This window comes from Dermacentor variabilis, unplaced genomic scaffold (assembly GCF_050947875.1).
Source record: "Dermacentor variabilis isolate Ectoservices unplaced genomic scaffold, ASM5094787v1 scaffold_13, whole genome shotgun sequence".
NCBI lineage: Eukaryota > Metazoa > Arthropoda > Arachnida > Ixodida > Ixodidae > Dermacentor > Dermacentor variabilis.
Window position 1 is genome coordinate 43,302,204 of NW_027460291.1, and position 25,025 is coordinate 43,327,228.

Genomic DNA, 25,025 nt, shown 5'->3' on the forward strand with positions numbered 1-25,025 from the left:
ACACACACGGCGCTGTACTTATAAGTGCGTTTATTGAAAAAAGAAATGTTTGCTTTAAATATCATATATTTAAAACCGTACGTTAAAGTAATTATTACAAGAGTTAATAACTTTTGTCGAATAAAAGCTGACCAAACATCATATAGTGCGCATAAATCGGCGACCTCATGGCTTCGTACCTGCCCTGAGAGTCCGGAGTAAAAGTGAACAATTTATCCTTTACTTTTTACGTTAACAACAAAACATTCCCGAAAAAGGAAAATAAGGGGGGGGGCGGCAGTAGCTTGGTACTCAGAAAGCTACGTATGGATACAGTACACCACAAGATCTGTCTGTCCTGCCTTCGTGAGTTTTAGACCAGGCTATAGTCGCGATTCTGGGGCCACCGCCGGCTGATCTGTTATCAAAGATGCAGGTGCGGCATGTGCTTCAGGCGCCTTTATTTAGTGCTGCAATATAACACATATGCCTGTTTGTATCAATTTCGGTGCACCTTTAAACTATTTATGAAGCTTGTCGAGTAGACCCAGTATCTAACCAGTGTGTGTTGAGTAGACCCAGTGAGTAGACCCAGTCGAGTAACAGTGTGTGCTGTTATTCTTCCGTTATATCCAGGCATCGGCGTTTCCTCTTTCTTGTTTTCGCTCTTGCCTTCAGTTGCACACTTTCTACGGATAAAGACATACTCAGTCAACACTCAACCAAGTCACCCCTTATGCCATTTTGTTAACGAGATAATTGGCATATGTCGAGGTCGCTTGCTCTTTGTGGGGCATTTTGCTCTACTTTGTGAAGAACAGATAACTTAATGCTTCATATGTCATGCGTGAGAAACCGTGCGTTCGTTAATTATTTTTCTGCGCGGCTTTAGGGCGACAATTGCATTAGCTGATATGAGACCAAGCTATGCTAGACTAGGCTATTATTAGACCGAGCTAGGCTATTATTAAAGTGGAATGCTGTCCTAGAAAATGCATCGCTCTCCCTTATTAACATCCTCGAAGAACACTGCAAGGAACAACTTATGATAATTGCTGATCGATTCGACAGCATAAAGTTATCTGAGCCGGAAAGAAGTGAACTTAAACAATTCTTCCAAACTAAGGAGGAAAAATTACTAGATAAATACCAGCGCAAAGATATTAGAGCTGCAGATCCACCCAAAGAAACTAATGTAACCCCTGCAGCACGTAGCTCCACCGACAGTCCTACAGGCGAGCATCCAGAGCACTGCAGCAATGTAGTAGACATATCCAAGAGTTTAAGCCCCGAAGAAGTTGATCTCCTCAAACGCGGTCTAACGGTTTGTCCGATGAACAGCGCAGTAAACGAATACAAACTCCACTAAGATATAACAGAGTTTTCACGACGCATGCGCATCAAGGAGTTCTTTTTCGATAGACGAGATGTAGGAAAAGAAGATAGAGACTCTCTTAGACCACCTAGCACGTGGACTCTGGAAATCGAACAGTGCCCAGACCTCGATTTAAGAACCCCACCTATATATACCGTGGCGAGGAAAGAATACGTCGCCTTGAAGAAGACAAGTCCACTTGCCGAAACGTTGGCTCCTGCTTTCATCTTGTTGTCGTTTTGCTCATCGTCTTGAATTTACATCTCCCGCATTCCCCGTGTTTTCCCAAGCTATGCTTAGTTAGCCTTTCCTAAGACTTAAATTCACAGACAGACTGAACTGCACTTTGGCATGAGAGCGCCTTTTTTGTACCTAAGGAGAAAAGTGCCTACATTTTGCCTGGAAGCTGTAGATGCTGACTGAAAAAAAAAAGAAATGTGACAGCTCGTAAGCGGCTCCTCATACTTATAGAAAAGCCAAAACATTGCCAAAGTTCCCAGCCATTCCTTACTCGAGAGTTTTAGTACTAGCACAGCGTTTCGGCTATTTACGTATGCACGCTCGCAAAACGCCTAAGGCTACGCCGTTCGCATGTCCTCGATGAGAGTAAAGCGTTCCATACTACTAACCAATTCCCAACGTTACGTAAAAAAGCTGTCCGTATTATTCGTACGTTACCGTAATTTTGTTTACTTTTTTTAACCTGTTCCTTTCCACCAATTTGCACCTTAATTTTTAATTATCGCTTTATGTACCTAATGGTACGCTGCCGTGCTGTCGAGGGAGCATTCGTATCGCCAAATTATTGAATGTAGTAGCTTTGAGTGAATGTTCTTTCCTTTAACATGTAAAGGAAAGGCGAAGAGAATGGAACTGAAAAAGAGTACAGTATAATGCACGCACGGGTTTTGCATATATCGATGTGCTAAAATTGACTGCTAGCGCCCTTTGTCGGACCATACCGCGCTGCTTAGTTGCTGTCAGCGAGAAATGGTGCCGCTCGCAGTGGACATGCTTGCCGTACGTGGTGATGAACAAGGCGACCGGGAAGATTGGTCCACCCGACAACGACTGGATTGGGACGATCGAGGCTAAGGACGCGAGCCAAGTCATCGACTCGCTGTTTATGAACATCTTTGGAGGAATTCCATGGCAGGTGCGCCACCTTCATGCTAAGCGTGGCGATCGCAGCGTGGCCATTGTTCAGCACTGAGCAGCCCGTGCTTCGATCGCATTTGTCATTGATATTTGAATACAGTGCTGAAAAAGTATTTTTCTATGTAGTCTCTGTAAGGTGACTGGTGTTATTCGAATAATCAACAAATACAGGTGACCTAAGGCTTAACGTTCCAATTTAAACACAAAGCCGTCCATGAGTATTACTTCAGCAGGTTAGCGAAGGATCCTTGGCAGAAGTCCCACATGCTCTGGGACCACCTTCTGTATACTTGTGTAAACATGTATGTCTCCTCCTTAATAAAGAAATAAACTAAAACTGAAACTGAAGTTAGGCGGCTGGAACGTCCTGCATAGGATTGTGAATAACGTTCGTTTTTTGTTTTTCCGCACACTAGGTAATCGGTAGACAATTCTTAATTTCTAGCTTGATTCTTCCTGTTGGAAAGCGTTAGCTCTTCTTTCGGGTATATTAAATGCGTTTCTAATTAAACAGCAGCAATATTCGCACAGATAGCGTGCTGCAAACGAGCTTTCGCTTTGAATGACAGGCATACGTCGCTCATTATACTGGTACACCCAGACGGTATGAATACTGCCAGACTCTACCTCCAATGTGAGCTCACCGCTGTGGACTTCGTTATCCGTGATGTGGTAGCGATGAGGTCGCGGTATCTCTACCTGAAACACGCGAACGCGTTGGGATGCTTTTCTTACCTTGGGTGGCAGACCGGACGTGCGAGGGTTCTAAACGATGTTGGGAGTCCTAAAACGTTCGTCCGATTCCTGCACACACGCGTCCTTGAAGCAAAACATATGCCTACAAGAAAAGTTTTTTTTGCAACGCAGGCGTACTTTCAACGTGTGCTGAGCACAGACTCCATATTTGGTGCCAAGATGCTTTCATACCTCTCTGCCATGTGCTGCCTTTTCGTCGCCATTCCGTCGATCGTCGTCGGAGCTGTTGCCAAGACTACGAGTACGACGCCTGTGCATTCTTTTGTTTTTATCTGTGTTCGCAGCCGTTGCAGTATTTCCTGCGACAAGACATCTATTCCAGAAGAGAGACTTTTTTTGATGAGTGTCACAATGTACCTTACCGTACTTCTAGCTGCACAATTGGGCAGAGGAATTCCGGTTATCGTGTGTCGCTAGCAGAGACGGCGGGTAAAACATCCGTCCAACAAGATAAAATAATGAGTGGTTCCGCCGTAGCTTCGGACCTAGAAATAATAAATTTATTCCGCCAGTTTGCGACAACCAATGGAATTCAAATAATATTCAGGCTGAATTTGGACAACTAATTGCTGGCGACACGCCGTAGCAGACTGTCCGTATTTCACTGCGTAGCATATTTTGACATGCACCCTCTCTCAGCCATGTAAACTAATTACGTCGTTTTTTTTCTTCTATATTCTTTCTGTGAATCATGAAAGCTATAGTAACGTGTGCAAAGAAATTGAAATTAAATTAATGCGCTTTACGTGGCAAAACCATGATCTGATTATGAGACACGCCGTAGTGGAGCACTCCGGATTAATTTCGGCCACCTGTATTAAATAACATGGAGATATCTAACGTGCACCTATATCCAAGTCACGGAGTAAGACATATAGGAGGTGAAACTCCCGTCAGCGCGAGCGAGCGCGGGCGACCAGATAGTCACAACTGGTGTATGCGCCGACGGGGCCATATACAGTGGCGGCGCCATGCGGCGCGTCGTAGAAGCTGCAGCGAAAAAAAAAATGCAGCGCCCGGGCAGGCGGCTCCGGCCACTCCGGCGCGCTCTCAACGGCGGTAATTTCTTTCCAGGCCGCCAGGCGCCGCCAGCACGATAACGGCTCCGCGGGCTTGTGACCTTTTCTGATCGCCGCAAACAGCGGAGTTTCCACTCCTAAACATTTCTTGCTCCGTGATCTAAGTATGCACGGGTGTTATTCAATTTCGGCTCCATCGAAATGCGGCCGCCGTGGCCGGGATTTGATCCTGCGACTTCGTGCTTAGCAGCCCAGCAGCAAAGCCACTAAGCAACCACTGCGGGTAGGTGGAGTGTGCAAACGTAAGGGTGTTAAGAAAACAGTAACTATGAAAATAGCAATGATGAAGAGCAATCAGCGCCGTGCTTGTGTGTATGTATGTGTGTGGACATCTTATGGACCCAGCATAATTTTTTGTACTAATTACCTAGCTAGTTATGGAAGACTAAATAATCAGCATTTTAATTGTTCACTAAGAGAAAGCTTTCGCTCGGGTGCTCCTATCTAAATAAATGTAAAAGGAGAATTCGTTTTTCTTGGCAACCACTGCACTACATTTGGCGAGGTTTGTTGCATATAAAAGAAAAACTTAAGAATCTGGGGACCATTTGTTTCAAATTTTTGAGTTAGCTTGTAAATTATTATTAAAAATTTTCAAATATAGAAAATTTTGAGATAACGAAACTATCAAGATTACAACTCTGTAACTCGGCAGTGAAAAATGATACCACAATTGTTAATTGCTTCTGATAGTACATCTAAACCGGACAAAATTCATATGTGACATATGAATATTAAAAAAATTAACAATAGGGGAATACAGCTTTTGCAGAACCCTTGTACACAACGTAAAAATTCACGTAAGATACAGGATGACATCGAAGTTGTGCGCTTTCAATGATCTAATAGATGCCGTTTACAGAACCGCGATATTTGTTCTTCATGCAGAGGTATTAATGTGTAAATTTCGTGATTCTATTTTTTTTTTCAAGCTTTCTAATTTTTGAACATTCTTGAAACAAAATTCAGGTCATCACTCGGAATTACGCTTCCACCAGTCACTGCAATGTAACTTTCTCTCTCAAATTCAACTAATTTCATTAAACACGGTTCAAGGGTTATCGCAGAAAAATGTTTTTTTTTTCGTTTTACATGTATTTGAATAGGCCGCGTCGGAGTTGGGTCCGAGCTAAAGCTCCCTCTTAAAGGGACACTAAAGGCAAATACTAACTCGACGTGGTCTGTTTAAATACCATTTCTGAAACCTTGAAACGCTTGTTTCGTGCCAAGAAAAGACTTCATTTACGAGGAAGGTGTATCTGAAGGGTACGAATACCTTTTTCGAATTTCAAATCTCCCGCCACCTACCCGGAGGAGTTGTGACGTTGCATACGCCATCACGCCCCTTTGCTTTTGTCGGTGGGTATAACGGCGCCCGACAGACGGTGGTACCGAGCCAAGACAGAGCGATGTATTCGCCGCTGCAGCTGCTGCAGCTGCTTTTCGGTCAGGTGGCGTAGACCGTTCGGACATCCCGCGACATCACATGGAAGTTGAATTCTCTGCTACTTGCGGTTTCTGCGCGTTTCGCCAGCCAGTAAAACCAGCGCAGCGCTACGCGATAACGACTGGAACGCGAAAGCGTGGGCGGCGTGGACTCGAGCGAAAACGAAACCTGTCGACCGCCCACGTCATTGTCAAATGTAATTTCACTGAGCTCCTTTTTTTTAAAATGAAATAGAACTGAACAAGTAGTATTTTATTTCTTCTTATTGTATTACAAAGATGTTTTTTGCAAAGAGTGGTTGAGCACTAGTGACAGAATTTAACTGAGGAGGGCTTTCGTCATCAGGCAAGTACTTGAATGTCCTAGGGGAGTCTCTAATCACGACCTGCGTTTACCTCAACTTCTTGGTTATTAAGGCTCTGTTCGCCATAAAATTGACTCCTTAGAGATTCACGAGCACTAATCTATCACTATCTATCAATATTTGCCTTTAGGGTCCCTTTAAGGGCGTGACTTCGAAGAGGAAGGCTGGTATTCCACCCTAAAACGTCCTATTCAGTCATTCTTACCATGGTGTGTTCTGCGTAAGTGCTATTATTTTCGCGCTTTACTCGTACGTCGAGCGAATTCTGGAAAACAAAAATCACCGGCGCTAATGACACTCCGTAATGCAAATTTTGAGCGCAGCTGTCTGTGTTTTCAATTCAATGTATATTGTGGCAAATAATTTGATACTGAACTACAGGGTCCTCTCGGCGGCGGCGCTGAGCCTCTGCTCTGCCAGCTCGTTTAGCAGCAGCGGCAGACGAAGCTATTTCCACCGGTTGCGTCGCTCACTGCTCAGAAACAAACCGTGAACACGGGAACGCGTGGCTCGCGCGGAGCGCATTCTCTAGCAGCAGCAGCAGCAGTAGCAGCAGCAGCGCAGGCGAAGTAGCGCATGCGCAGTGGGTACGAATGCCGCGCCAGCGCTTTGTTTCCATTTATGGTATCGGTGGACGCGCTCGCCCGATGCCTAGGCGCCGCCGTGGAGCATGTCTCGTGCGGCACTTTCGCCATACCCTTCTCCTCCTCCTCCGCTTTCCTCCTCGCCATCCCTTCGCTCTCGCCGTATTTAATCTCCCGCTGCGCTCCGCGTTCGGTCTTTCATGCGTCGCTGTGCTCGTTCAATCGGTTACATCGAGGACGCCGAGGGACGCCGGCGCTCAAGGCAGCAACGGGCGACGAAGAGCTGCGCTCCAAAATGCCGCGTGATTACATGTCCAGACGCCAGTTCCCCCAAGAAGTGCCTCGAAACAACTAATTGCGCTCATTGTCAGACTCGGCAACCACCTGCAAGCTCCCGGTGTTGCCTTCCCTAGACCACGAGCAGCGCGTTCCACCGGTAGATCGAAGCTTTTGCGCGATGACAAAGTGGTCGCTGAGTCGGGCAACGAGTGCAGTTAGTTGCTTCAAGTAACTTCTGGGGCCACTGGTGTCGCGGCGCGCAAGCAGCGCGTAATGGCGCAATACTTCTCTGTTGTGGCTTACGAGTAAAGCGCGGAAAACATAAATACGTAGGGCATAACGGGCACTGAAAACAGCTAAATGAAACAGCCTTAGAACCCAGTAAGAGCTCTCCTATAGCAAGCTGCAACGTTATCGCTTAATTCAAAGTTCAAAAAATCAATAATATTGTTCTAGAGTTAGCCGGGCAGTTAGTAAACAAAAGTTTTCCTCGGGGTCGAACAGGACTGACGACCGAACTCGGGTAGGGCTTATCAACCATATGATTCCCAAATTTTTTAAACAGCTGGCTAACGTTATTTGGGATGCCCTGTATATATATATATATATATATATATATATATATATATATATATATATATATGGGCATGTTCAGATAAGAACGGTAATCGAGGTCCCATGACCATTTTTTGTTTTTATTGAAATTTTTATATCTGATGGGCAAATGTGTCCACACAAAGGAATCAACCTTAGTTTTGCAAGAAACTTCGTAGTTTTCTCGGAAAAAAATCGTATGTCACAAGAGGTGGACAACGTCGTTTTTGTCACTTCGCGAAGTTGCATGTTTGGAGCCTCACTGCATGCACAATAAATTTTTCCCGCACATAAGTATTTCTTCGTTACTTTTTCGTAACATTTACTATACGAACAAATAAAAAAACAATTTTTCGCTGTGTCAATATTCTAAATAAAAAATCGCAAACTTCGCTTCTGGAGCTATTCGGTGCAAAAAAGGCACTTTTCAGGGCAGCCTCAGGGCAAGATGCGTAAATATCTCCACACTTCATCTTTTTCTCAGTATTTTCCAGCTACTTTTACTCACTTTAGGCAAGTTTTGTAGTTTTACAATTAACATATATTTTTCCATATGGCCTCAAATTTGGCCAAAGATCAAAAACGTCAAAAAAGTGACAACTTTGACTTCTATTTAAAAAAAAACATCATCGTCGAATTTCATTAAAATTTGCCTGAATAATCCTCAATAATCGTTAATTCTAAGGTACCAAAAAAGTGTTGCATTATATTGTTTTAAAGTATAAAAATGAATACAAAACTGAGTCCATGTTTTTGTTATCTAGAATTGTTTTTACTGCCTCTTAGAAATAGTAACTCTCAGAAATTTGTTTTAGCACTCACTGAACTTGGTTACATTTTATTTACCACAATATCCGAATGATCCTCAATGTTTGTAGAGCTTCTACTCGCTTGTTAGCGGCGTTCTTGATGCGTCAAAATGGGAATAAATTCGCGATTTCACCTGATGTCTCAAGAACGGGTTGGCGGCGGTCAAACGTTTTTTGTATTGCCTAATTTATCATCCTAAGCTACATTGGTATGTAATCAATTCTTTAAAAATATTAGATCATTTATCGGTGCTAAGAAAAGTTTTTATATATAAAAATGAATATTAATGTGTTTCTGAAGCCGACGTGTCCGGACCTGCATCTGTTTACCTCTGTGTTCAATGGTTCTAAAAGCGCTGTCAGGAGACGAAACGTCGTCTTCTGAGGGGGACAATTTATCTGCAAGGTTTTTAATCAGCAGGGGTTTTAATCGGGACACAATTTACAAATGGTATGCCGCTTTATCTGCAGAGTGCAATTCAGAAAATCGTAACAAGAAATAAATGGCAGCAGTTGACTTCGGTATGCGCACAGTATATTGTCCAGCCCGAAGCACAAACCAGATCACAGTCTCTTCCATTCCGAAGCAGCGGTGGATGCCACGTAGGATGCACTGCCTTCATTTGATTGAACGTACTTCCACATGTGGAGCGTCTGAACTCCCGGCACTTTCTTTCCCGTTTTCCATTCTTCCTTCTTCATTTCGCGAAAGTCTGCAAGCTCCCTCTGTCGGAGCTCCAGAATGTTGATGTTCTTTAGCGTTCCTTGAATTGCGTCCACGAACCCGCTGGCTGTTTGTATGGCCTCACTTGCAGGCTTCCGCAAGTTGTGGTGTGATGCTCGATGTTTCACAAGCCCACCAACGCCGTCGCAAGCATTTTTGCCGTGTCCAGTGGCCGAAAACATCCATTTCGTCTCTTGACATTCACTGCGTTCTAGCTCTTGAAACTGATATTTATTCTTGAAGTGAGCGGGAGCCCCGTCGCTCACATGTGTTACCTTAGTGTAGATTGGTGCGTTGTCTTCGAGATGTGCTTTGATTTTCGACAGAGCCAAACATGCATGAGCTGAATCATGAGACATATCGTCGGAAATAACGGCGTAGCTCCGAGTCGATTTTCTTGACGTGACAACGCAGGTAAACACGGTGACCTGCTTCTTCTGCCAATGGTACGCTTGTACTGCGTCTGGAAGCACAACTGTCCAGTTTTCGGCGAAATCAAAATGCAATACAATTGCACCTCTCCCGCAGCTCTGTTTTTCTTCATGTATTGCTTTTGCTTGCACAGATCTGATATAGTTGTGGGGAATCCATTTCATGGTCATTCTTTGAAATTCTCTCATAAATGATGAAGCGGTCAGAGTTTTTTTAACTAGCTCACCGTATTCCCATGAAGCAATCAACACCTCGTCCTCGCTGCTCATATCAAAATTTTCCAAAGTGAAAATGTCATCTTGTGGACAGTGCTCACAATTCCTGAGGAAACATGACGCAGTAGGTTCCTGGCATACGCAGAGACTCTGCATATCATCGGGAGAAAGCGACCTTCCGGAGGCGTTCTGCAGTCCCAGGAGGCACAACTGAAAGTTTGCACAGCACACGCAAACACACACTTGCCACTGTGGCGAGCATTTCACCCACTTAGGACGCAAGGATATGAATTTTGTGAGGCCAACCTGGGAGGCAGGGTGAGCTTGCTTGTAGAGGCGGAATGATTCTCGCAAGGACCGCGTCATGAACCGTTTAGGTACCCATTCCTTCTCTCCCTCCTTTTCGATTCTCACAACATCCTTTTTGTTCGGTGTCTGTCTAGAGCAATCGAGTTCATCCATGGTGTAATATTCTAAAACGGTGGTAATGTCTTCGTGTTGTAGCTTACATCTTGTATATCGCTCCTGTGTTGACCATACGCCTTCTCCATCCACCATCTTCTTCGATTTTTGAATAACGTACCTCGTTGCCTCTGGAATAACTTCCTGCACATATTTCACGGTTAGGTTGCGTGGTAGCAGTGTCAGCAGCTGGCAACGCTCTTGAAAGGACGTACACCTATTGTAGGCAGCATGTAAGTTGTCTTCCCAGCTGCTGCATTGCGCACACTTTTCTTGTGACGCACGCGACGTCTCTGGGATATTATATGCTGCCTGTATCCCTGATCGTATTTTCGTCACCATAGCTCTTGCCACCTCTTCCTGCTTTCGCTTTGCATAGGAAAGTCTGAGGCGTTTTTTTAGAGCGCTCGGTGGCTTTAGGGGCGAGATTTTGGAGGTAAGGCTGACACTGGAGTTTAAATTTTCTACGATTTCTTGTCCAGGGCGGAATTCTTCGAATGTTTCGGTTGACTCTGCCTGCATGTTATCTATGTCTTCCTTGAACCAACGGTAACAATTCTGACAGATGAAGTCACTTTCTCGTACTCGGAGAGCTTCTTTGGGAAGTAGGACATTTTTGAGAGCAGCGGCATTGAGGGTCTTTACACTGCGAAAATTACGTCCTTTTTCAATTCTCTGTTTGTGCCTTTTTGAGTAGTCGGCACAAAACGTTCGCCGAGGAGATCTCTTCATGAATGCAAAAGCTCACCGCTTCCGAAGATTGTCGTAGGACAGAAGAGCAGGTGACGGATGCAGGGCCCAGGGCTGCTTTTCCAAAAAAAGGAGATGGGCAGATGGATGGATTTTTAACACAGGCTGCCCGCCGTCGACACTGACGCTGGTTCGGTCTGGCGTACGAGCTGAGACTGGGATACCAAGTATGCTTGTCGTGGGAGCCTTCGAGCGCAGAGAAACCACGTGAAAACAGAAAACGAACCCACCGTCTACCATGCCTGCAAAACGACACGCGAAACTCGAGATCCGGACAACATCCGCTCATCGGGCCTGTCTCGGTCGAAGGTCCAAGGCTAAGGTATAACTGCCAGGCGTTCGGTGCGTTGCGATGGAAAGATGATAACGGCGGCTAAAGCCTCGGTGCGGTGGCGGCACATATGGTGCTATGAAATTCGGGGTCGCGCCTGGCGTTATATAACTATAGGAGCGGCTGCCAAGCGCGGTTCATCCATGGAGCGGCGGCAGCTCGTTAAAGGCATCTTGAGAGTAGCGACGGGTGCAATAAATGTTTGCATAAACGACCACTAACCACACGTCACTAGAAGATAACGTTCTCAAATATGCTTACAGTAATTTAAGTCCCACTGTTAGAAGAGTACGAAAGCGAATAGGAGCTTTAGAACTTTGATTGTAAGAGAAAAAAAAAACTTAAAAATTACATTTATGAACTCAGCAACTGTAACGTTTAAAATTTACCCACAAAAAAAAAAAACAATACTAAATCCAGCTTCTCACGATAGCGCATCCTAAGAGAAAATACTGAGCAATCGGAGGGATTGAAATTATGAAGTCAGTTTTGTATTAATTTTCATACTTTAAAACAATATAATGCAACACTTTTTTGGTACACTAATATTATCGAGTATTGAGGATTATTCAGGCAAATTTTAATGAAATTCGATGATGATGATTTTTTTTAAATCGAAGGCAAAATTGTCACTTTTTTGACCTTTTTGATCTTTGGCCAAATTTGAGGCCATATTGAAAAATATCTGTCAAGTGTAAAACTACAAAACATGCCTAAAGTGAGTAAAAGTAGCTGGAAAATATTGAGAAAAAGATTAAGTGTGGAGATATTTACGCATCTTGCCCTCAGGCTGCCCTGAAAAGTGCCTTTTTTGCACCGAATAGCTCCGGAAGCGAAGTTTGCAATTTTTTATTTAGAAGATTGACGCAGCGAAAAATTGTTTTTTTATTTGTTCGTATAGTACATGTTACGAAAAAGTAACGAAAAAATACTTATGTGCGGGAAAAATTTATTGTGCATGCAGTGAGGCTCCAAACTTGCAACTTTGCGAAGTCGCAAGAACGACGTTCTCCACCTCTTGTGACATACGATTTTTTTCTGAGAGAACTACGAAGCTTCTTGCAAAACTAAGGTTCATTCCTTTGTGTGGACACATTTGCCCATCAGATATAAAAATTTCATTGAAAACAAAAAATGGTCATGGGACCTCGATTACCGTTCTTATCTGAACATGCCCATATATATATATATATATATATATATATATATATATCCTGCATCGTAATTAAGCACTTCACACATGTGCACTGTTTCAGAATTTCGTCTGCGCTCGCCAAAATCGCTCAGCCATAGCCTGATTGAGAGGTTTGTCTCACGAGCATTTCCATGTGTATATACTTCGGTGTCTCAATTTCTTTATGTATGACCACAGTGTTTAAAGACATCATAGCCGTTTCAATTCTCGCTTTTTCAACGAGCTGAAGTTAGAGTATAATGTTGTTACTAAACCGCATGATATCATTCGTATTTATTTTTTAAATGCGTATATTATACTGCGGACTTTAGCAAGTCCAAGTAGGAATGGGCACACTCAAATGCACAGAGTTTCAGAAATCAATTTTCTATACGCCAAACGTCGTGGTGAGTTAGCACAGACTAAAAAAAAAAACAGCTGCACAGAACCAACGCACTTGTAACCGGCATTAAGCGAAGCTTGTGCAAACGTTTCAACTGAATGCTACACAATAGGACACATGATGCGTACAATTGTTTTGTTGCTTCCAACTATACGCGCGAGGGACTCTGCTCCCATCGCAGAAGCTTTTCTTTGTTTATCTTCCTAGTAACCCAGATGTAACTGTAGGTGTTCCGCAGCACGCGTTGTAGCAAAGCGAATAGCGAATAGCCTGCCCGACAAGGCACTTCTTGTTGGCTTTGAGAATGTACTTTCTGTCCCATCACACAGACACAAATACCACGCACTTCCACAATGCGATTGCTCGGCCCACGCTCTTCCACCCAAACTCCCACGTGACCGCGCGACCGCGGAGACCATCCACCATACGATCGGCGTGACTCACGCGACAGCGACAGGGATCGTCTAAGATTACTGTTTCACTGTCTGCGGCATTGACCTAGTTTACTTAGTGTGAAAGAGACCAAGGAGACACGCCAAGCATAGAGGAGGAGAGCAAAGAAAGGGTTGCTTTTATAAAAGAGAATAACGTTCTTGAAAGCGGATATTTATTGCAGTAGGGATATTTAGGTATCGTTTGTTGTTTCACTTCATAATTGCGTTTAAGGCTTATTCACACTAGGCCAACACGACAATGCTTTTGGTCTGCCTACTGTTGGCGACAGCTTTTTTTCCTTTGTGTCAGCGCCTCTGTCAAAAAATCTGCCGACGGTCGGCAGATTGTCGGCGTCGGTATACAATGTGACAGAGGGGCCTACACGAAGGAAAAAAACGCTGTCACCAACAGTAGTCAGACCAAAAGCATCGTCGTGTTGGCCTAGTGTGAATGAGCCTTTAGTGAACTGAGCAGCTCGCCGACACATCCGTGAGAGTAGTGCAGATGCCTGTGTGAGCCGACTCGCCCACCTCGCGAACACTCCGTTGTCTACTCGGCGAGAAACACTCACGGCTAACCCAGGGAAGGCAGGCAAAGAAAGCTTCACTTTCTTTGCCTACACCATGAGTACTATGGTTTAAAGAAATCATAGTACTCATGCGACATGTGTAGTTGTGGTATATTTTTCTAGCGAACTCGCAGCTTGTCGTATCTTTTATAATTATTTAGTTACCATACCCCCCTTTTCCAGCTACAGGCCCGGCTGAGGCCGTAACGCACGATGGTTGCTCTTTTGGCATGTCATGCATGTCTGTTCACGCGGCCACGTGCACTGAAGCTCTGTTTAGAGTTTCTCGCGCTCAGCTTGGTGTCGTACAGGTGACTTGAGTGTAATTGTTCGGTTTAAGTAGATTGCTGTTTTAGGAATTATTCAGCACGCTTTGCAGAACCAGTTTCCATCTGCAAAGTTATGCTTGTGGAATGAAAAAGCTAGCGTGCTTCGTTACAAGCCGGAAGTAACTTGCCACTGCTAAACACAGGGGCTCGTAAAAAAGGTTTTTATGACGCCGCCTGCGCCCTTTCTGTTTAATTTCTCGCATAATTTCACATATTTGTGGATGTTTATTGTAAATGATGAGTAATTTTCTATGATAACTCTCCATTTCAAGTTCTGGAGATAACTCTGGAAGTTCTCGAGATACTTGTGAGGTTCCAAACCAGTTATAAGCGGAGGTAACATAAATGGAGCCACATGAAATGATTCCACCTTAGTTGCCCAAGAATTAAATAATTACTTCAGCTCAGTATTTACTCGAAAATCACTTAATGCTCCGCTTCCACTGCCGCGCGACAAACAGAGTATCAAGCGCATTGTTATCTCTAGAGAGTGTATTTTGTTTCTGTTGTTACAATTACACACTAAGAAGTCAGCGGGTCCTGATATGTTGCCTAACGAGTTTTTAAGACGATACAGGGAATGGTTTACGCATTTTCTCTTAAGAATTTTGAGCGCCTCACTACGGGAAGGAACAGTGCCGGGTGACTGGCTGATGGCAATAGTTGTGTCAGTATTAAAATCGGGAGATAAACTGGAGGTTGCTAAGTACCGCCCGATCTCAATCAGATGCAGCACGTGTAAAATATTGGAAAACATAATTTCCAAACAATTGGTCCAATATATTGAAGACAACAATCTCTTCTAGGCGAAGCGACACGGTTTTCGGGAACGCTTGTCAACTGTCACCCAGATTTATTGAAACAATACACATCTTCGCCATTGCAATTAATTGTGGAGAACAAATCGATATAATCGCAGTAGACTTGTCAAGAGCATTTGACACGGTGTGCCATGTCAAACTTATTGAAAAGATGTGAAAGCTTGGTGTTGATTTGGAGATGATTAATTGGGTTGAAGGCTATTTGCGCAACACTTTGTAGAGATTTCTGGTGCAGGTTCACATACGTCGCCTGTGACGTCCGGAGTACCACATGATTCGGTCTAAGGACCTATTTTGTTTCTGCTGTATATTAATGATGTTGCAAAATGTGTTCATTCTTCTGTTGGTGTGAGACTGTTCGCGGACCACTGTGGGCAATTTACTCGCGTGAAAAGCGTCACTGGCCGGGCCTTGCCAAATGCCTCCTTGAGAGCTTTTGAGGAGTGGTGTAAAAAATGGGATATGAAAACTAATTTTGATAAAACCGCATGTATGTCTGTATCAAATAGGAAAGAGCCACTGGTGCTTGCATATTAAGTCAAAAATAACGCAGTTAGACGATCCTGTCAGTTAAAATATCTCAGTGTTACAATTACTCCGAATTTGAATTAGAACAAGCACATTGAAAATATTTGTGGTTCAGCTAAACGCAAGCTGGGCGTTTTAAGGCGAAAATTAAGAGATGCCATGCCTGAAACAAAGCTGATGGCTTATGGAACAATAGTACGTGTAACCTTATATGCTAGCATAATCTGGGATCCGCGCAGTCAAAAGCAAGTTGACGAGTTGGAACGGATCCAACGATTAGCAGCCAGGTTTATTTACTCATGTTATCACAGGACTCGGTCAGTGACCACGTTACTCCACAGGGCTAACTTTCAAAAACTGTCTACAAGTAGACAGATTGCACGTTTAACATTTTTGTACCAGGTGTACAATAAAACACAATTTAGATCCTAGTTTGTATTTGCGACCTCCGGGACGATTGTCACCTAGTTTGTATTTAACATCCTTATGCTATTTTACCCTAGACTTCAAGAGTGGATAATTTCAACTTTTCTGTTCTGCCACGTAAAATTTCCCAATGGAGTAAACTCGCCTGTGGTGTGCTTGTGGACTGCCAATCACCTGAAGCCTTTCAGCGACGTTTAGAGCTGCTTTATATATAGTATTGTATAACGTTTTCCCCGCTGCTGTAACAACCCGCAAGGGCTTACAGTATTGTAAATAACAATAAATAAATTTCATGTTGACATTTAGGATTTTCATTAACTTGCTTGAATTATATGGCAGTACATTCTTTAAAATTAAAATCTCAACGGCGGCGCGTGTCTGCTGCTCGCGGGTGCAACTAAATTGTTGCATGATAAAAACACTAACATATTTGCTAATATCAGCCATGTCGTTCAAGCATCGTCGCGGCCACCTGGAAAACTTGAAACGTATTTGCCGCGGAAAATATAAACTGCGCGACATCATAGGACGTTACTCGTTTATCACCGCTTCATTTTGTCCCCAAATGCTTTTGCGCAGATCGTCAATTGTCATTCTCAAGAGGAATGTTCTTCATCAATTGGGAAATGCTGTTTAAAGTAGCACAGTCACGAATCAACTTTTGTTCTTTGATTGCGCTTAAGGGTGTTGGACATATTCATATCAACCGCATTGCTTGTTTCCGCTCGCGTCTCGAGCACATGACCCAAGCATTTGGGTCGGCGAGCAAGTAATCGGCAACCTTGGCTACTTGCGCACGCAGATTTCACGGCCTTGGGCTACGGCGGCGCGCACAACCTGTCCAGGGAACTCAGCAAGGACATCCTGCCGCAAGCGATGCACTACATGACGCCATCCGTGGTAGGCATCCTGGGACAGCTGGCCATCACCGCCTCTGTGATGTCTTCGATGGACTCGTCCATGCTCAGTGCTTCGTCGCTCATCACAAGAAACGTCTACCATTTCATCATCAGGCCCACGGTGCGCGTCAAGCTAAAAAAGAAGCCCGCCCGCCTTGTTTGCACACTGACAACATTAAGTCAGCCACCTCAAAGAGGACAGGTTGGCGTTGATCAGTGGCTCGGTTGTTTTGGGGCGCGATCGGAGATATTTTGTTCGATACGCGTTCTGTTCGGTTGCTGCAACGTCACTAAATGGCAGTATGCAAAATTTGTGACAACGGGGCGGAGCGAGCAGCCAATCAGGAAGCGCTGACCTCCCTGGAAGTTTACTTCCGTCGTTTGTCGTCTTATACTACAAAACGAAATGTTTCTTGTGTTCCAAATGAGTGAAATCTATATCTAAAAAAAATGTATTTTTTCTTCTCAAGCCCAAACACGTTTTCAAATAGTAGTACGTGTGACTACTGCAATTTATAACTATTAGTTTCTTTGCGTCGTCCCAAGGTGGTGTCGCGCACAGCTAGAAAAAAAGAAGAAACGACGGGAAGAGTGGCGCACTTTTCAAGAGGCAGTGACGACATTCCAGAGGCTTGCTGGCACCGATGATGGGGTCGATTTCGCTGTACAACCAACGAATTATTTGTTTCGAGAAACAAAAACGACGCCGGAATTCACTTTCTGCCATTTCTTCAAACGCGTTTCGCACCGCCACCCGCTCTCCTCCTTCCTCTAGAAACGCCAGCTTAGCAAGCTAAGTTCCCAACGGAAGCGCCATTTTCTCGAATTAAACTATCGATTGGATCCAAACGTGCCAGGCCGCAGCCGCCGGTTGGATCCAATCCGATCCACCAGACACGCCATGCGAAGCCGTATGATCGCTCCAAACTTCCCAACTACTGTCGGGTTCGTAGCTGACGAAATGCTCGGTGGGAGGATGATTGACAGGAGCGTGTTGTCATTTTGACGTCACCAAAAACGTGGCCGCGCCCCGCGGCTGGCGACGTCGCCGCGGTGTAGGCCAATCGCGCGCGCCGGTAACCGAACGAACGCGCCGAACAACCATCTCCGATCGCACCCCTGCTGATCAGTACAGATGTCCCCACAGCTATATAGAGCGCGTGATTGGCATGCTCGCAGTTTGTCAACGACTACTATCACTTCGCCACCAATTTCGGTATACATTATAACTGGGCACGCACTGACTGTACAGTGCTCAGTGATTGAAACGCGATACTCGGAGCACATAGCTACCTGGCTTGTTTTTTTTTCTTTTTTTCGCCATCGGTGGGATCTGGGGACACTGAGCTGATGTGTCGAATGAAAGGGAGACTGTTTACGATGTATTGTGACCTGCGTTCGGTTCCTCAGCGCTAACCTTTAATGCAAAATACGCCGGCCACCACTGGGTCTGATTATCGCGTTTCAATCGCTGAGCACTGCACATGCGTGCATGGCTCTATTCTTTTTCTCTATCTCGTTCTTTTTATCTTGACTGCTCATTTGCTTATGGGCCCACAACAGAAAAGGTGACGATGTGGCGCATGATAATTTCTCAACTGCCCGCAACCAGCAAAAGCGGCCACGACGGCCAACAACCGACAAGAGCTAGCGCCCACAATTATTATTATTATTATTATTATTATTATTATTGTTATTATTATTATTATTATTATTATTATTATTATTATTATTATTATTATTATTATTATTATTATTATTATTATTATTATTATTATTATTATTATTTGTTACATAACAATGAAAATGGGCAGTCATGCACGCATGTATGGCCGTGCATGCCAAGTGATCAGCTATTTCTCTCGAAACCATGCCAATGGTATATAGACGTACACCACCAAGGTAGACCAGAACAAGCCACTGGCGTGCTCTAGAAAACAGTGTGGATAGCTGTACGAGCGGGTGGGATTCTGTAGCAGCCGCGCAGGTCCAATTCCTTTGGGAGAGATATTAAGCTGGTGCGGTATAATGTCCCAAAGCAATACGTAAACTGCGTAGACGCCGTAGAAAAATGTGTGAGTAGTGTGCGTAGAGGAGGGTTTAGAGGAAGACTGGGGATTAAATTTGACTACCGGGAATTCTTAAAGACGCACTTCAATGTACGCACACGTAAGCATTCTTGATTTTTCATCTGCGCCAAAATGCCACCACCGCAGGTGGGCACTAAACCTGTGAGCTCGTGCTCAATGAGAGAATGCCATAGCCACTGTGTCGCTACGGCAGGTGGGAAGGGAATTTAAAACAAACATCTGCGTTCTATACTTGATGCATGCTAAAACACTTTCAGTTGAATAAAGCAATCCGGATCCCAGCACTGCGGCGTTCCTCGTAGCCCACGTTACACTCCGGCATTTACGGAAACGTGCTCGGAAAATGTTTCATGCACCTTACTGTTTTTATGTTGACCGGGTTGCTTTGGTCCACGTCTTTTTATTACAAGTTTTATATGTACTACAGACGTGCTCTCTTGACTAGATCGCGCAGATCTGTGGGTATTATATGCGCTATAGGCGTGCTCTGTTAACTAGATCGCGCAGATCTGTGGGTATTTAAGCAGCTGGTTCTTCAAAAATAAAACTAGTTGTTAGCGCTCGTCCTTGTGTTGCTCCTATTCTTCGTCCCCTGTTTTTTTGCGCACAAAAGGTTTTAAGATGAAAAAACAGAAAATATCGCCACCAGTACAGATGGCACGCGCAGTAAAAACAAAAATGCCGGCCGTGGGTCGCGGGCTGGATCAATCTGAACTCGAGTGGTTTTTTGTTACGCGCTGCCAAGACACTGTTTTTTCTGGTGTTTAATTACCAGGCAATACCACTACTACCACCATTACCTCCTATATCGCTGCAGTTGTAGCTTCAGCCTTCAAGCAAAATTCTGCAGTTGATCAATCTCCGTGAAAACTTCGGCACCAGCTCGAGATTGCATATCGAAATCACGGCAGACATTTTTGCGTATGTACTCAGCTGGCACAGTTATTGATGCATGCCTAACAGTTTGTACAAACCTGCTAAAGATTTTTTGAAAGCTAACGAATAAAATATCGCGATGTTCTGTTTCATAACCGAAACCAACAGACGTGCTGCATTTAATTTTTTGGTATTTCATAATTACTAAGTCAAATTTATGTAGTCTGGAAGTTGGCATAGAGGAATGGAACATTCCTGTATTTCATGCTGAGTGGCAAACAAAAGACATTGGGAACTCACGAGCTATGGAGACCCCTAATCCTTTTTCTTTTTGTCAATATTGCACAGTGAAGCTTAATGTTGCCCTGTGGAAGTATTTTGGAACTCTTATCATCTACACATTTCCCTCTGGTGAGCCGTTCATACCAGCAATTTCATGCATTGTGGAGAATGTCATGATATAATTTCACGTGGGACGGAAGGGTGTACGCAAGGCGGGACTGCGTGCAACACGAAAAAAGCTAACACTTAGTTCAAAGTTGTGCCAGCTGAATTAAGGCAGCGACGTGTGAAGCGCGCGCAGTCGATGCTCGTCGGATCGAATGACAGTTCTATAGAAACCGTCCCCCTATATGTACACATCACTTGTGGCAATACTTTAAAATATACAAGTACCACGTAGCTGGGCAAAACCCAGGTAATGCACTTTGCCGTCGCTTGGAGCGAGCCAGACTATTTGTGTGTTTCGTCTAATTACTAATAATTTAATTATTACTAAGTAATAATCTGCTGAAGTGTTGGATTGGGAGCAAACGCGTCAAGCAGAAAATTGTAGGCCATGTTGAAAAATTTCCCATGCACCTTTCTGCTGCCTAACACGCGATACATAAAAGTGTTTTCCAAGCCTGAAATAAATACCCGCGAAATGCGAAACAAGTGTTGAGCGACTACTCTCGCGCAACTTCCACTTCGCGTCTCTTATGCGGACGTGCTTTTTCGCACTGCTGGTTTGCCAAAGCTTTATACTTGCATCGATTCCCACAGTGCGTCCGATCTGCACGATTTTCCCCTTGCTGCCGGGCCCGTTCGTCGGTGCACATATTTCGTGCCAACACCTAGTGGATAAAGAAACAGGCAAGTGCGTTTGCAAGGCGCGGAGAGGAGAGGAGGTTAACGGCACAAGAGAGACAGTGCAGAAGGCTGGCGGATCGCATCCCCGGAATCGTTATAGCTGGACGTGCCATATGTATGGCGCGATGGCAAGTAGGCACTCCTACCTTTCTCTGCGGGGATAACTGAAAGCCAAAAGAACACATTGATATCAAAAAGCGAGCACGATGGCTTTGACGAAACAGTAAAAAAAAACACACACACACACAAACAAAACAAAGTCAAATGGGAACTGTGAGGTTTCTCTTTATTTTCTCCAACACATTCATGAACTCAAAGGAACTGCATTAAAGTAAAAATAAATTCGTGGGTTCAGGCATCTAGTGCCAAAAAGTTCGGTGTTCAAGAACTGGCCACAAGATATGCAAAAGCTTCTGAAGAACTGCGAGAAAATATTCGACTTTTAGTCACCTTTATTCCACTTGCAATATTAGTATTTACGCACATCCATAATCTTTGCACATCTTCTACCCATTGCAGACGCTCTGAATCAGACCACTCGCGATACTCTGCCGGTCGTGCAATCACTCTTCGCCTTCATATCCGCTCAATAAACTTCTTATATTCCCTTATTCAAAAAAAAAATACATCAAAGTTCCTTTCACCTGCAATGCTTGTGCGCAACGTGACACAAGAGAGACGTCGGGAAATCGCGCGTACTGAAACACATCATTGGTTGTCAAAGGGCACCTGTCAGGATTCGCTGATTCAGTTTGAGTTTTCATTTACGGAGGATGACGCAGAGCCGGGTTGAGAAAGCACATGCAAGACGTCTCAATGCGTATACGTGGGACTACAGCTCTGATTTAGCGCTAAGAGAAAGAAAACGCATGCTCGATCGGCAGGCCACTGTTCTGCCGAAAAAAAAAAAAGTGCAACGTCATTCACTGAGATGTGATACAAAGTGGGCGGTCAAATGGCACAAAAGTGAAGAACGGGCGCCTCGATGCCACCGTGAAATGTTCGTTATAGATCCTCCGAAGCAGACCCCTCCGGCGCTGTCGGTGGCCTTCGTGTGCTCTATATTTCTGCGCGTACTGTGTTGTCTAGTGTGTTGCGTGCGTGTAAGAGAGAGAGAGTTGAGAGAGTTTGAGAAGGATAACTCAGCTGAACCACGCGCATTCTGTCTACGTTCTCGGCCCTCTGTCAAAGCCTTTCCGCCCGCGCCCGATCTTGCAGGCTTCCGACACGGAGATCTCGCTGGTGCTGCGCGGCATGATTTGGGTAGTGGGCGTGATAGCGACGGCCACGGCCATCAGCGCGCGCTCGGTACTCGGGCTGTGGTCGCTTTCCTCGGACATGGTCTACGTGCTCCTGTTCCCACAGTTCGTCGCGCTCTTCTACCTACGGAAACGCAGCAATGCATACGGCGCTGTACTCGGTCAGTTCATTCGCCTTATTTTTGTTGTTGTTGCTTCTTTTTTTTTTTTTTGCCCGCAATAATGACGCCTCGCCAAACTGCGAATGCGCGGTTCTGTTAGTTCGCGATGCCTTTAAAAAGCTTGGACGTTTGCAGTGCCTATACTATACCTTAGGACGCTGGTGCATATTCTTACGTTGTTGTGACGGCGTAGAATAAGACACTGCCAAAGGCGTGACTTGAAGACGTTAAGTCTTTGTTGGCATGCCTGTGTCCAGCAAAACAAGTAGCACTCAAAGTACAACGGTAGATGCGAGTACAGTCGGCGATCGTCGAAACCTAATCAATGGGTTGAGCGCGTCGGCTTTTATACATGACTCGTCGAAGGTTCCAGCGTAATCGCAAGGGGTGCCTTCCAGAACATACCACACAAGTGGCGTCACACATACGGTCAGATTACAAAAGGTTCGGTGACAAGAGAACGGATTGAACTATCAGTAACATTCGAGAAACTTCTGATACATGCATAGGCGCGTCCCGCATAGAGCGATAACGTTTCACGTTTGTTAGCCCATGAAAAGCGGTCAGCGGAGAAAGGTAAAGAAGTATGCGCGTCAATGTACGCTTAGGAACCTCGTAATTCTATTCAGAGGAGAAAATATTGATCGTTTTTCGCAGAAGGGAAACGCACCGGAGAGTCAGCATGTCTGGTTAGCGCCTTATAAAAAAAATGGTGTTCATGACGAGCGCGTTTGGAACTTTGGGAGTCCTCGTACAGATCTAGTCTAACATTCTGGCTGACCCACAGATTATCGCACGACGGGAAAAAAGTATCAGAGGGCAGTACGCACTGAGATGATGTTTCCAGGCAGAAATCGACATGAATGCAGGTAGTTGGGTTGCGGCGCGGTGTCACCGCTGATATTCAGCGGAAGAGATAGACGCGAGAAAATATAAAGACCGTTTTTCAGTTTAGAAGGACTTCAAATCCTGGAGATAATTTTGCACGTTGATATTATACAACATCGTAAGTCTTTCGGTGTAACAACGTATGTTGTGAGTGTGCGACATCATGTTTGGCCTAAATAAACTTCATTTATTCAAATTGCTGATGTAACGTAAAGCTTGGTGGTATACGGGCGCGTTTCGTATCAAGAGTATTCTGTAGCTTCATCCGAAAATAGTATGTGGCCTGCGGCTGCACGTGAGACGCGCGGAACCGACAAGAAGCTGAAGAAATTAACGGAACTGATGACTGCGAATGATAGGGGCATATAAGCACAAGGGGGCAGAAATCTGTTCGTTAGAGATGTGAGGGGCCTCTAAGCTAATGACCCCGCAATGGATACAGCGTCGCTGCCGCTTCCGATTTCTAATGGTAACCGGTATGACGAATACAGCGCACGGCCTTGCTATTCAGTGTAACAACTCGGGGTATTTGTCGGAGAAGCATCGGCTCCCGCCTCTTCGCAGGAGCGTTTTGCATCTTATTCGTTCACGCGGCGCTCGCGCAGGTTTCGTGGTGGGCGGGATCTCGCGGGCCCTGTGCGGGGAGCCCTTGCTGCAGCTGCCGGCGCTCATCCAGCTGCCCTTGTACGACGCCGAACGAGGCCAGCAGTTCCCGTTCCGCACCCTGTGCATGCTGCTGAGCCTTGTAAGCCTCCTGCTGGGCTCGGCGATCGCCAAGGCCCTCTTTCGCGCGGGGGTCTTGCTCGACGTGTGCCGCTCTTTCGTCGAGCCCGATAAGCAGCAACGGGAAGAAAGCTCCATCGCCCCGGCCGCTGCTGCTCCAGCCACAGACGCCGTCCCAGACTCCGCCTCCGTCGCCTCCCCGCGTTCGACGGTCCTGAGCCCGTCGAGCGATGTACCTTCCGGGCCCACCACCTCGGGCGCGGCTACCACGGCACCCGAAGAGGTATCGAGGCGGAAGCAATCGGCAGCGGCACAGCAAACAGCGGTGAAGTCTCCGACGGGAGAATGTCACGCCAGCAGCGTGATCGCCAACCACGCAAACCACAGAAAGGGCAAGGGTCAGAAGTCGAAGAAGAAGCGGAAGTAGCCGCTTAATTACTTTGTATCTCTCCACTAAGACAGTTGGGCCCCACCGTGCACCCCGCGCGCACGCGCTTCAATGTCGGCGCTCACTGAGGCGGCGGGATACGTATTGACGCAAATTATTAAACTCGGACCGTCACGGAAATTGCGTTTCACGTGCCTTTTTCGGACTAGCACTGCTAAACCTTTGTCAGCTAACAGCGAGAAGTATCAAAGCATGCACATGCCTCTCAGTCAAGGCTACACCTGTAGAAGTTGCTGTGATCAGAGGCAATAGAAATTCAACGTCCTTTCATTTAAAGAAAGCGAAATGTATATATATTGCACTCATGCATAAATATACTCACGCTACCCGTTAGCAAAACTATGCGAACTACAGACTCACCCGAAACTCAATTTCTCCAACTTAAGAGGCACAACGTGGAATCGACGAGAGCACTGGAAATTTCTCAATGACAACTTTTAACTGCAGTCTTTATTCCATATTGAACTAAGAAGAAAATCAGCTTTCTGATGGAATCCCTGGTCCGTGTATTGTTGCTCATGGGAGCAC

At 45.1% G+C, this 25,025-nt stretch overlaps 2 protein-coding genes across 2 annotated transcripts in view; one reads left to right on the forward strand and one right to left on the reverse strand.

Moving 5' to 3' along the window:
* LOC142566667 (high-affinity choline transporter 1-like) overlaps positions 1–24,732 on the forward strand; it is a 57,114-nt gene extending 32,382 nt beyond the window's left edge. The window contains exons 6-10 of the mRNA XM_075677500.1: positions 2,361–2,510; positions 3,380–3,509; positions 16,825–17,042; positions 22,237–22,438; positions 23,932–24,732. Coding sequence (XP_075533615.1) covers positions 2,361–2,510; positions 3,380–3,509; positions 16,825–17,042; positions 22,237–22,438; positions 23,932–24,476 — 1,245 coding nt within the window. The 3' untranslated portion in view covers positions 24,477–24,732. The remainder of the gene's footprint in view (positions 1–2,360; positions 2,511–3,379; positions 3,510–16,824; positions 17,043–22,236; positions 22,439–23,931) is intronic.
* On the reverse strand, positions 8,819–10,694 carry LOC142566847 (uncharacterized). The gene has a single exon (XM_075677748.1). The coding sequence runs from the start codon at positions 10,597–10,599 to the stop codon at positions 8,989–8,991; it is 1,611 nt and encodes a 536-aa protein (XP_075533863.1). The 5' UTR covers positions 10,600–10,694; the 3' UTR covers positions 8,819–8,988.
* Positions 24,733–25,025: the final 293 nt, after the last annotated feature.

Bases quoted from the DNA above. Each gene is read 5' to 3' on its own strand.
- LOC142566847 (XM_075677748.1), bottom strand. From the start codon at position 10,599: ATGGTGACGAAAATACGATCAGGGATACAGGCAGCATATAATATCCCA.